General features: G+C 34.5%; 1 protein-coding gene across 1 annotated transcript; it reads left to right on the forward strand.

Annotated features, from left to right (window-relative positions):
- Positions 1 to 1,731: 1,731 nt before the first annotated feature.
- Positions 1,732 to 8,694, forward strand: LOC106137461 (uncharacterized). Its single transcript, XM_060948868.1, has 7 exons — positions 1,732 to 2,775; positions 4,167 to 4,545; positions 5,710 to 5,879; positions 6,018 to 6,625; positions 6,703 to 8,236; positions 8,321 to 8,426; positions 8,568 to 8,694. The coding sequence occupies exons 1-7, from the start codon at positions 2,727 to 2,729 to the stop codon at positions 8,692 to 8,694; spliced, it is 2,973 nt and encodes a 990-aa protein (XP_060804851.1). The 5' UTR covers positions 1,732 to 2,726.
- The last annotated feature ends 2,646 nt before the right edge of the window (positions 8,695 to 11,340 follow it).

The following is an 11,340-nucleotide window of genomic DNA, read 5'->3' on the forward strand; positions in this document are numbered from 1 at the left end:
GTTTGTTTCTTTTAAGATCATTTTAACTCGTAAAATGATAAAATCATTATACAATTTTGTACGAGTTAGCACGGCTGTAGGTAAACATTGTAGATTTGCATTATAATATTACGATCTTTACTGAACTTCCATGTCATCGGTCACTTCTATCTCCATTGCGGCGTAGACAGAGCCAACCGTCTTCAAAAGACTGAAGGGCCACTAGCTGCATGGCTTCACAATGGAGTTGAGTTTGAAATAGTGACAGGTTGCTAGCCCATAGCCCATAAGAGGAATCCCAAGTCTATAAGCTCATTCCTTAATCGCCTTTAACAACATCCATGGAAAATATATGGAATTCTATCATAAAGTGGCAGAAACCACACAGCACTATTACTGATCTTCCCTAAGCTCATAACTCTGTTTATTATCGCTAAGTCACAACATCATCCTCCTGTCATTAGTTCGGGTTGCATCTTGGTCTGCCCCTGGTCCAGGATTGAGTAACTTACGTTGTTAAACGATTTGACTCCCTTCCGACCGCCGCCATCTTTACAGGAGAACCTGTCAGGCTGGTTTGAGAGCGCGTTAAAAACCACGCAATAGACTGGCGGAGCGCTGTGAAACGAAAGTCGTGTTTCTTTGCAAAGAACGTGCATTTTGGCAGCGCTGGCGCCGGCGCACGCCTTACGACCGGCGCGTTTGAGTTGCGTTACTATGAAACGGGGCTACTATATAGGATAATTGTAAAAGCGCGCGTGGAGCCGGCGCTGATTTAAAGCGTGTCTTTGAAATCAGCCTCATAATTTGAATTATGGTTACACATTAAGTTACCTTATTACCATTCAGAGTAATGAGTGTGGAGGAAGCGGGAGAGGTCTGTAAGGATCGTAGCAATTGGAATCCCATAGTCTCTGCCTACCCCAATGGGAAACAGATGTGATGGTAAGTATGAATGTATGTATTCAGTTACCTAAATGTGTAGGTTTCCTCACAATGTTTTTCCTCATTGAGACAGCGGCAATTACCAATCAAACTAATCAATTTAACTTAGAATAGTTTAAAAATTCCTCGTAACTTTAAGACAGGTAATTATACAAAACGATGTTCATGAAAATCGCACTACTGCACAATTTAAACTCATTTATAAATTGCATATTAACAACTTGTAGGATTGTATTTTTAACCTACAAAAGACAACTCAAATTTGCATTTTTTCCTAAATGATATTGCTTTCGTTGACTGAATAAAAAGGTGATTAAATCATTCTTTCGCGACGAAAAAATGGGGTCAAAAGCTCACAATAAAGTTGATGTAATATTCAGAGTTTATCGCGATCGTAAAACAACAGTGTTTTATGTCTCAAACCTTTTATATTTCCCTTGTTTCGGAGTCACATTTGATTATTAGAATTCTAATAAATCTTGCCTTAAAAATTGCAGGAGATTTCTTCTTAAACAGTACTGCTATTTATTTATTATATTAAAATATTTCTATTTAACTAGTTATTAATCCTTAATAAATCCTTACAAATTAATGTCAAGATTAATTAGAAACACATGACTAACGTTAATATTATACGTATGTACAATTGTACATATATCTTATTCTCGGAGGATAAGGCGGTGACTACATCATTCCACTCGCCGCAATCTCTGCATACTACTTTCACTTCATTCATATTTTAGGCTATTATTCTCAATATTTAATTTGCTAACATTTTTACATATTACCGACGGAAAACCTTTTTACTACGCTTTTATTAGCTTGGGTTGTATGTATGTATGTATGTATGTATGTATGTATGTATGTAACGGAATCTTTGAGCTTAATTTTCACTGATTTCTAAACGTCTGATCAACTTGAAACTTTGCACACGTATCAAGGACCGATGACAATGCAATATTTTGATAAGAGTTTCTCATTATCCTTATTAAAACTGCCAGGATTAATAAATTCATTTTTAGATCCTTCGTATGAGAGTAAGAGAGACAGAGATAGCACCAGTGCCAGTAATCTCCATACAAGAAACCAAGAAGTTCTGACGTATAAGGAGTCCAAAAAGAGATGTAATATATTTCCATATAATGTTACTATTAACCTGAGGCTTTTTTATTTCATCGCATCGCTCCATTTAGAATTACCATTAGAAACAATAGTAGAATTAGTAGAATATTTTAAAACAATAAAAAATATATAAGTAATAAAACAAAAGTAATAAATGAAAATTGAACAACTAAATTTACAACAATACAAGAATAAAGTTACTACCTACAGAACTTTGCGATATTTAATACGTATTTAACATATTAATGCGATTCTTGAATTAACATTATGTAACTTTTGCATATTTATAATAGCAACACTGTAATACTCGCTTGTAAAATGAGTGACAGTTTGTTTATTTATGTAAAATAAGTTTTGCAGTAAGTTTTGAATTCGATTCTAACACCTGTAAACTTTCTTTCTGTTTTTTTACCGGTGCCTGTGTATTTACCTATTTGCACTTTGTTTTGTGCTGATAACTTGTCGTTATTTGGAGTTTGGAATCTTCCGTTGAGTCGAGCTTTGTTCTTCCGGATATTCGTGTGATTTTATCATCTGAGATTGGACTCTGACTGTGTTCACTGTGTTGTGCAGATATTTTGAGATAGGACTCCTGTAAAAAGTACCTGATTATTTGAGATAGGAGTCCCAAGTTTGTGTTTGTTTTTGTGAAAGACAGATTTTACTACAAAAGTGCCACGATGTCTTCAGATAAACATTGTTGCGTTCCTGGTTGTAAAGGCAGTGGAGGTATGTTTGAAATATTTTTGTTCCTGTATCAATCTGCCTCTTAATCTTGTGGTTTGATTCCTGGCAAGGCCACAATCGAAAATTGTTATGTTTGCTGGATAGTCAAAAATATTATTAACAGTGATTTATCACTATAAAATTCTTTTCAACTGGGTTTAACAATCATCATACATACATGCATACATATAATCACGTCTATATCCCTTGCGGGGTAGACAGAGCCAACAGTCTTGTAAAGACTGATAGGCCACCTTCAGCTATTGGGCTTTAAGATAGAATTGAAATTCAAATAGTGACAGGTTGCTAGCCCATCGCCTAAAAAAGAATCATGATGATGAGAATATTATGAGATTTAATCCAATCAGGCCACATATAACTTTAAGAAAGTTAGTTGTGAAAACCTCCGGTGATGGGCGCATGGTTGCGAAAGTCATTTCTAGTAAGATAGTTATACAGCGTAGTAGAAGTAGTAGGAAGTTAACACTTCTACCAAAAAATAATTGTATAAAAAAACTAAAAAACTAGGCGTTTTATTGCTAATCAAACTAAAAAATAGAAAATAAATAATAGTTTAAAAAAAACTAAAAAACTACGCTTTATTGCTAATCAAACTAAAAAATAGAAAATAAAATTTAAAGACAAAGGAATTATAAAACAGTAGTAGCAAGTCGAACAATCGGTTATAGTCAATTACCTCCGATTAAAATTATAACAAAATTAAATTTATAAACAAAACAATTTAAATCAGAGTAAAAAGCGTGGGGTGCATTTTACTTCATTTTCATAACTCTCTTGTCATAAATATATGCTAATAGAATGATTTTAATATTTACTACATCAGGCACCCCACGCTTTTTACTCAGATTTCAATTGTTTTGTTTATAAATTTAATTTTGTTATAATTTTAATCGGAGGTAATTGACTATAACCGATTGTTCGACTTGCTACTACTGTTTTATAATTCCTTTGTCTTTAAATTTTATTTTCTATTTTTTAGTTTGATTAGCAATAAAGCGTAGTTTTTTAGTTTTTTTTTTTCTGTGAAATGTGTGTTTATAAACATCAATTTCATTTGTTTGTTGTTTGTGTGTTTATAAACATCAATTTCAATTGTACGACATATAAATCCCGCCAAATATGGGATAATTATAAGATGACAAAAATATTAGGTCCAGCAGTTCTCAGTTGCTGGTCGGCTATTATGAAGGCTTAGGAATACCTTTAGACTACTAGCGGAAAAACTACATTCAGTTTTTCCATTAGAGAAATATATTTAATTTTATATAATACTCAGTTTAATATGGACCTATGCAATATGGAAATTTATATTATTTTGAAGAAACAATTTCATAATTATTCTATCATTCACCATACGATATTTTTTGTTTCAGATTGCCTCCACCTCCAACTCTACCGCGACCCGAAAGACCGCTTCAAAAAAGGACAAACGAAAGCGTCCCTCTCACTCCAACACTTCCTCGGTTTCGAGTCAGGATTCACCCTGGACAAAGAGTCTAACACTATAGCAATAATATGCCAAGACGTGACAGTGGTGTTGGCGTTTGAGACGAGGGAAAGGCTGATAGCGTGGCAAGTGAAAGTGGGGGGGCAGCTTGGGTCTTCGAAGGAGTTCTTGGTGATGGTCGGGAGTGGGGGGTCGAAGAAGTTGCCGGCTGGACCGGCGAGGTTGCACCTCCAGGGCAGGAGGTTCGCGTTGACTAGCGGCGTGCCGCCCCGTTTGCTTGGACTTTGGGAGCTGGCTCATTTGAGGTAATAGTTTTGTTCTTTTCGAGCTTAGTTTTAAATTTTTTTTCAACTAGTCTAGTTTACGTTAATTTCTATTTGCATACATTAACAATTATGCAACGAAAAAATTTTAAAACATGTTTCTTTATTCAATTTTAAAAGACGCGTGAAAAAAAATTGTGTTTAATCTGAATTACGTGGTGAATACAAATTGCAACAAGTCAAAATTTTAAAGGAGAATGAAATGTACATTGAAGTGTTACAGTTGGTTAATTTTAATTTGTTACGGTAAGAAATAATTTAAATTGCACGCATTAGGTGGCTTGTTTAAATATCTGGTAAAAGATCTAGAAAAAAAAAACAATGCCCAATACAATTTCCGCTTTGTCGCTAATATTTATAATGTCTATGACCTTGTTTCAAAAGTCCCTCCTCATGGCCCAATTCAATATATAACGGAAAAAATACGACGAAACTTTTCCTATACGTTAATTCCTGCCCCACAGACGTCTAGCCGCCGGCAACACTTAATAGCTCTCGACTTCCGCAACACATAGCATTCTTCTTGGCTCCAGTCTTGGCTCCTCTCACTGCCCTTCCTTTGCCAACTTTTGAGACGCTCCAAATACGATTATGCACAGCACGCGTTATAAATTGTGGTCGAAATCTTAAACATTGTAAATCGTAACAGGGCGGAGATAAACTGAATCCTTTTCTTTGCCAATTCTCTTTATTATTGTGTTCTGGACAATTTATTTTAAAATTTATTAGTTTAAGACTCAAACGTAATGGGTAAATATTCATGTAAGTGGGCATTGAATTGCAAATGACATTGTACGATATTAGCAAAATACAAGCAAAATTATTATTTTACAAAATTTGAATTCACGAACTTATTGCGTCAAATTGTTTTTTGCTAAAATTGTCATATAAATAATTTCAAAAGTTCCTAAAATAAAACTAAATGTGTCGATGTTGAAATGATCGAGCATTATTATCTTTAATAAAAAAATGTATAGGAAAGCGTTTAGAATTTACTTTTTACTTATTTATATAACTTCACTACAAAACATGTAAACTTTTTTTTTCAGTCAACTGAATGACCGAATCTCGTCTAGAATACACTTTCGATGTTTTTGTTTTCTTGATATAAATAAGTACGACTCACAAATATCATTTTGGTTCCAGACGGTATGGCGTAGTGGACGGGAGATTTTGTTTCGAAGGTGGCTCCCACTGCGGGAAAGGTGAAGGTCTTCACATGCTCATCACCGATCAAGCTCAAGATATCACCGACTTGTTCGATTTCGCAGTTCATGGAAACCAGTCGTTGCAACGCACTTCTACTTCACGAAAAGGTAAGCCATTAGACGGAAAAGCCACGTTCAGCTGGACGGCTTAATAATAGAATTGGACTTTGTAGTACAAAAAAATACTCTTGGCCTAACTGTACAGAATTGTTCTTATCTTGAAAAGATTTGTTGTTTTTTTTTCAGGCACTAACAAAGGATCCAAATCACGGCCAAATACTCGTCTCTCTGATTTCAATACAATAGACCAATCTCTGCCTGATACGTCAAGCGGCCTATATGAAGAAAACTTTTTTGGAGAAGATTGTAGTGGAGTCTCGCCATACTGGCCTTCTGATGAAAGAAGATTTGATGAACATGACCTCAGACCTAATGATACAGACTGTCCCAAACCGTTGTGGAGTGGAGCTGATCATGTGACTCTCGAACGATGTAATACTTGCTTGACGAAACTTGGAGCAATGTCCAGATCTTCAACAGTAGCACTTACTCCCGGAACTAATTTCAATCCAGCGTGGACAATGGATCCAGTACCTGAAAGCAGTTCAGATAATTCTTCAAATAGCACCGAGTATTTAAGTCCTAAGGCTATCAAGAGAACATTGGAAGGGTGTCATTGCGGCAAACCTCCGTTGAGACCACCTAAGCCTCCATATCTAGATCACAAGAAGCCTCCAGCCCCGTTACCTACGACGCATAACTGCACTTGCGCAGTTAACGATAACACTTACATAAATAATTCCAAAGTGGGACCTTACGAAAATTATGACGTTCCTAAAACAGCTCTCGTTGAGGTAAGTATGCAGTATCACTACACAACAATTAAATTAAATTAATAGAGAATAGATTTTATGTTATATTTTCGTTCCAGGTTGACAACTCGGAATATTATGATACTCCAAAACGTATAAAACAAGCATTAACAGATGACCTTTTCCAAGTTACGAAAAATTCTACACCTGGAGCTCTTGTTCTGAAGAAAAATTGTGGCTGTATTCTTAAATTTGGTTCTAAGAAGAAACCTGTAGTAGTAGAGTGTGAGGAAAACCTGCAACCAGTAGAGTGTCCATGTCAAAAAGTGACAAATTGGGCAAATAGTCTTATAAGTCTTCCATATTGTAAGAGACCTACTGGTAATGAAGTAAGCACGGAAATTTTGACAAATCAAAAATTAAATGAAATGGCTCTCTATGCAACAGTAGATGTAACAAGAAAAACGAATAGGCAAAGTAATTCAACTATAGATAAAGAACCTGTGAGTACATCTCAGGAACAAGAATATACAAATTATCAAAACATTGAACCTAAAAGTGAAAAAGAGTTTGAAGGTCCTTATGCAAACTATGAGAACCTAGAATTTGCTTTATCATTAGAATACTATGAAAATGCAAAAGATTTACTTAAGAAAGCTGGTGTAACTCAAACTGAATTGGATGCTTTGAGTGCAAATATAGAAATGGCAGCAACAGTTTTACCTAAAAAAACAAAATCATGCTCCAAATGTTGCCATTCTCAAACAGGGAATCAACAAAAAGATGGATGTAAAAACAAGGGTGACGAATATTTACTCATGGAGCCTACTAATGAAATGCAACGTGAAACTTGCAATCGAACTATTGGCCCTAATCCAGGATACACACCTATGTCTCCAAATCCTAATTGGTCTCAAAGTTTGAAACATCCCTTACAAAAAGTTCAACGTGTTGAAATTGAAAAATCGCTAAGTATACCCACATTGAACGGCAGCGGCATTAGATCTAGTGTACAAAATTTAATTGGAAATAATAACAAAGAAATGTTGCAAAAACGCTCAAGTTCCGTTGATTCTGGGAGACTATTAGAAGATCTAAAAGAGTTTGATAGCAGCATCGGAAGCCATGCTACATCATCTTCTTTAGAAACTTTACGAAACTTAGCTATTGAAAACAGAAGAACGTCATCGTCTTGTGATAATGAAAGAGAGTGCTACGATTGCTGCAAGTCTTCAGAATCTGATAATAAGACTTCTGAGGAAAGTTCATCCAAAGAAGCACCACACTTAAGAAATAAGCATATGGATAACGCTCAGATTAAAAGGTCATGTAGCGTTCCTTGCAAATCCGGTGGTAACCGAGACTCGTCTAGTTCTAATGACTCTGGAGTTTCAAGTTGTTCACTAAAGCATGGCGCAGAGTATAATGAGTTTGAATTACCATTGACCTCAGGACAATCACGCTATCAGTACATGATGCACAGAAGGATGAGAGGGAATCTGTCTGGCTGTCTCCACTCATCTTTACCCAGAAAATCAAAGTCCTCGGATCCATTGCGAGACTTGTCTATGCAGGTTCATAGAGCAAATGTACCAGCAAAATCTTCATCTGCTGAAGCCGAAGTTCCAGTCTTGCCTCCAAAGCAATTCAAAGGTACATAACATTATTTTTCATTTCTTACCAATACGTATTTAAAGTACTTGACAATTTGTTTCTATTTGACTTGTCATTTTGTAGGAGTTATGGATACGCACAGCACATCAAGCGGAACATCAGATATGTCGGATTACATCGAAACATTGTCATTGACGTCTTCGCATTCGTCATCAGAAACTGGTGTCAGGTTAGTATTTTGTTTGGTTTTACTTAAATTATGATTTATATTTATGATACGATACACTTCCTAACTTTGAACTTTTTAATTTTCTGCTTTTGCTTGTGTATGATTAATATTCGTCAATAAAATGTGGATAAAAATTTTCAGGTTACCTCGCCAGCCTACCAGTACCTTAAGGCCTCGCTCTGGGAAAGAGTACCATAATCTAGATCCTATTCTGACCTCTATGTATAAAAGTGGAAAAGAGTTAGCTAACTATACTAATTTACCTTAAACTAAGTTGAAAAATAATAATACTGTCTTAAAATAGACTGGATTAAGAAACTTATAATAATTGAGGTTTAAGTTATAATACTCGTATCTAAGTGTTAGATTCTAGAACATGCAGATACTTTGTAAATTAAATAATCTTGTGATGAACTTCAAACAAGAAAAAGTAAAGTCTTAATTGGTGTGCGAATTATTTTGAGACAAGTAGAAACTATACAGACGCTATAAAAATGAATAAAAATTTTTGATAAAAGATTGGAAAAAGAATACGAATAACTTTTCCGTAAATAATGTAACGTTCCTTGCTCTTGAATGACATTAATAAACGAATAGTTTGCAAGGACTTAACGATATTTCGTGAAATGACATCTGAGAAAGAAATTTTAACAAAAGTCGAAATTGACGTAGTTATGTAAATTTTTGTAAAATATGTAGACTTAATGCTTTTTCAATGAAACTGTATATTTTCCTTAAGTACTTTTTAAATACCCATTAATTTATATTTGAAAAACCTTACTTTTTTTACTCATTCCATCATTTTTTCTGCATATGTTGAACTGATTTGTATTAATTTAAGGATACCAGATAGTGCAATATTTGTTCTAGTCCTGTAATACGTTTTTATTATATCTTATACGAAGTAAAGATTAACATTAGTCCATTAGGATTTTTATATTAATCCTGGCTCAAGGTTTTCTTACTTTATAAAGTACTGAATTTTGATATTATTAAATACAATACTTTTGTATTTCACACGATTAAGTTAATATTTACGCAAAGACTGACAATTTTTCTTGTTATTTATTAATTATTTTATAACTAGTCACAGCCAATATCAGATATGCGTTATAAATAAGTTGTCTCAGTATTAAAATAGTTTGTAAAGTTGTACAAAGTATAGGAATACAACGATGGAACATTGTAGTGCTTAGATTGTAAAAAACATTTTATACGACATTCTCCTAACCATTATTTATATTGTAAATTTTTATAATAACCTGTCAGCAATAAGTGATGTTTCCTGTTTAGTGGTAGTTACAGAATGTAGTAATTGGTAACTGTAAAGTTTACATGAGATTAGCGCTAAGTGTTTAGTTATAGAAAAGTAACATTTAAGTAACGAGTGTATATATTTGAAACTAAAAATGCTAAGTGCAATCATAAAAGTTTTTAAAATTATAAAACAATAATCAAATCACTTTTTGGTCATATGATTCTTTTTATTTATGCACAGTGTATGTAATACCGTTCAATTTATTTCTTTCATAGCCACTCATACTAAAATTTTTGTTCACTTTTAATAGGTGTAAAGATGCTTTGTCTGTGTACACAGACGAGGTTTAGCATATGCTATATCTATATTTGAATGACAACAATATTATTAAGTAAACCTCAGTAACTTTATCAGTGAATGACACGACAATTTTATACTTAACTTAACAACTTACAACTAATCTCATGTCAGCTAAGCACGAAATGATCCCGCTATTGAAATCACACAAACCGAGCATAAAATAAATTAAACAGAATGGTTTTAACATCCTGGAAAGTATTGTTTGCGATTATCCGTGTGATTAGTCCGATGCGGGATACGTTTGTATTCATGAGGGAATGTTGGGGCAAATCGAGATTGCAGCTATTATATTGTATTAACACCAAAGATTTCAATGTCTCGTAAAAGAATTCCGGTTTTGATGTAGAATATTTAAAATATGTCTGTAAAGAAACTTATAAACTTGAGATTATTTTTTTAGGCGATGGGCTATCAACCTGTCGCTATTTCAATCCCAATTCTATCATAAAGCCAAACAGTTAAACGTGGCCTATCAGTCAGACTGTTGGCTATGCCTACCCCGCAGGGATAAAGACGTGATAATATGTATGTTTGTGTCTGTAAAGAAAATTACTTGAGTTTATGCTAGGATGATTTGTAATTTATCATAGTAATTGAGAATTTAATCACTTTAATTATAATCAATAATCAAGGCACTTTCAAATCAGTTACTGAATTTAAGTTAAAGTTTAAGTAGACAGTCACAAAACTGTACAAAATAAAAATATTCTAAAGTATTTCATTCGAACGTGAACTAAATGAAATTACTACAAAATCAAGGGAGACGGCCAACAAGCGAACTCGTCTTCACTATCAAATACAAGCTAAAGAACTGAATACACGAACACAAACACTAAAGAATGGGGCACATGATAGCAAACTCGATTGGGAGCCGTCTCGACTTGCCTCGCAAATAAGGGGTGTGCAATTTAGTGGTGTATACCAATGTACGGATATTCTGTCTCATGATATTATGGTTGATGATGTCTATTTGGTTTTAAACTTGAGAACGAGAAGGTATGCTCGCAAGATCACGCTTAATTTTACTATCGCGATAATTTTGGGGAATCCTCCCTTAGTGCACCCTTACACCACATAAGGAACCTACGGTCTAAATGTCTTGAACCAGGGGTTTGTGCTGTGTGGTGAATTTCAGTCAATCAGTTAGTCAGTCTTCTTCCTCCTGGTTTTGAGCCCCGGCTGCAACCTCATGAGTCTGGAGAGGAGCCCATGGTATGCGTTTGAACATGAATCCTGGATTGGTTGAGTCAGGTTTTTATACGAAGCTACTTCCATCTGACCTCCGCAATCTTTGCA

The sequence above is a fragment of the Amyelois transitella genome, chromosome 17 (assembly GCF_032362555.1).
Source record: "Amyelois transitella isolate CPQ chromosome 17, ilAmyTran1.1, whole genome shotgun sequence".
Taxonomy (NCBI): domain Eukaryota; kingdom Metazoa; phylum Arthropoda; class Insecta; order Lepidoptera; family Pyralidae; genus Amyelois; species Amyelois transitella.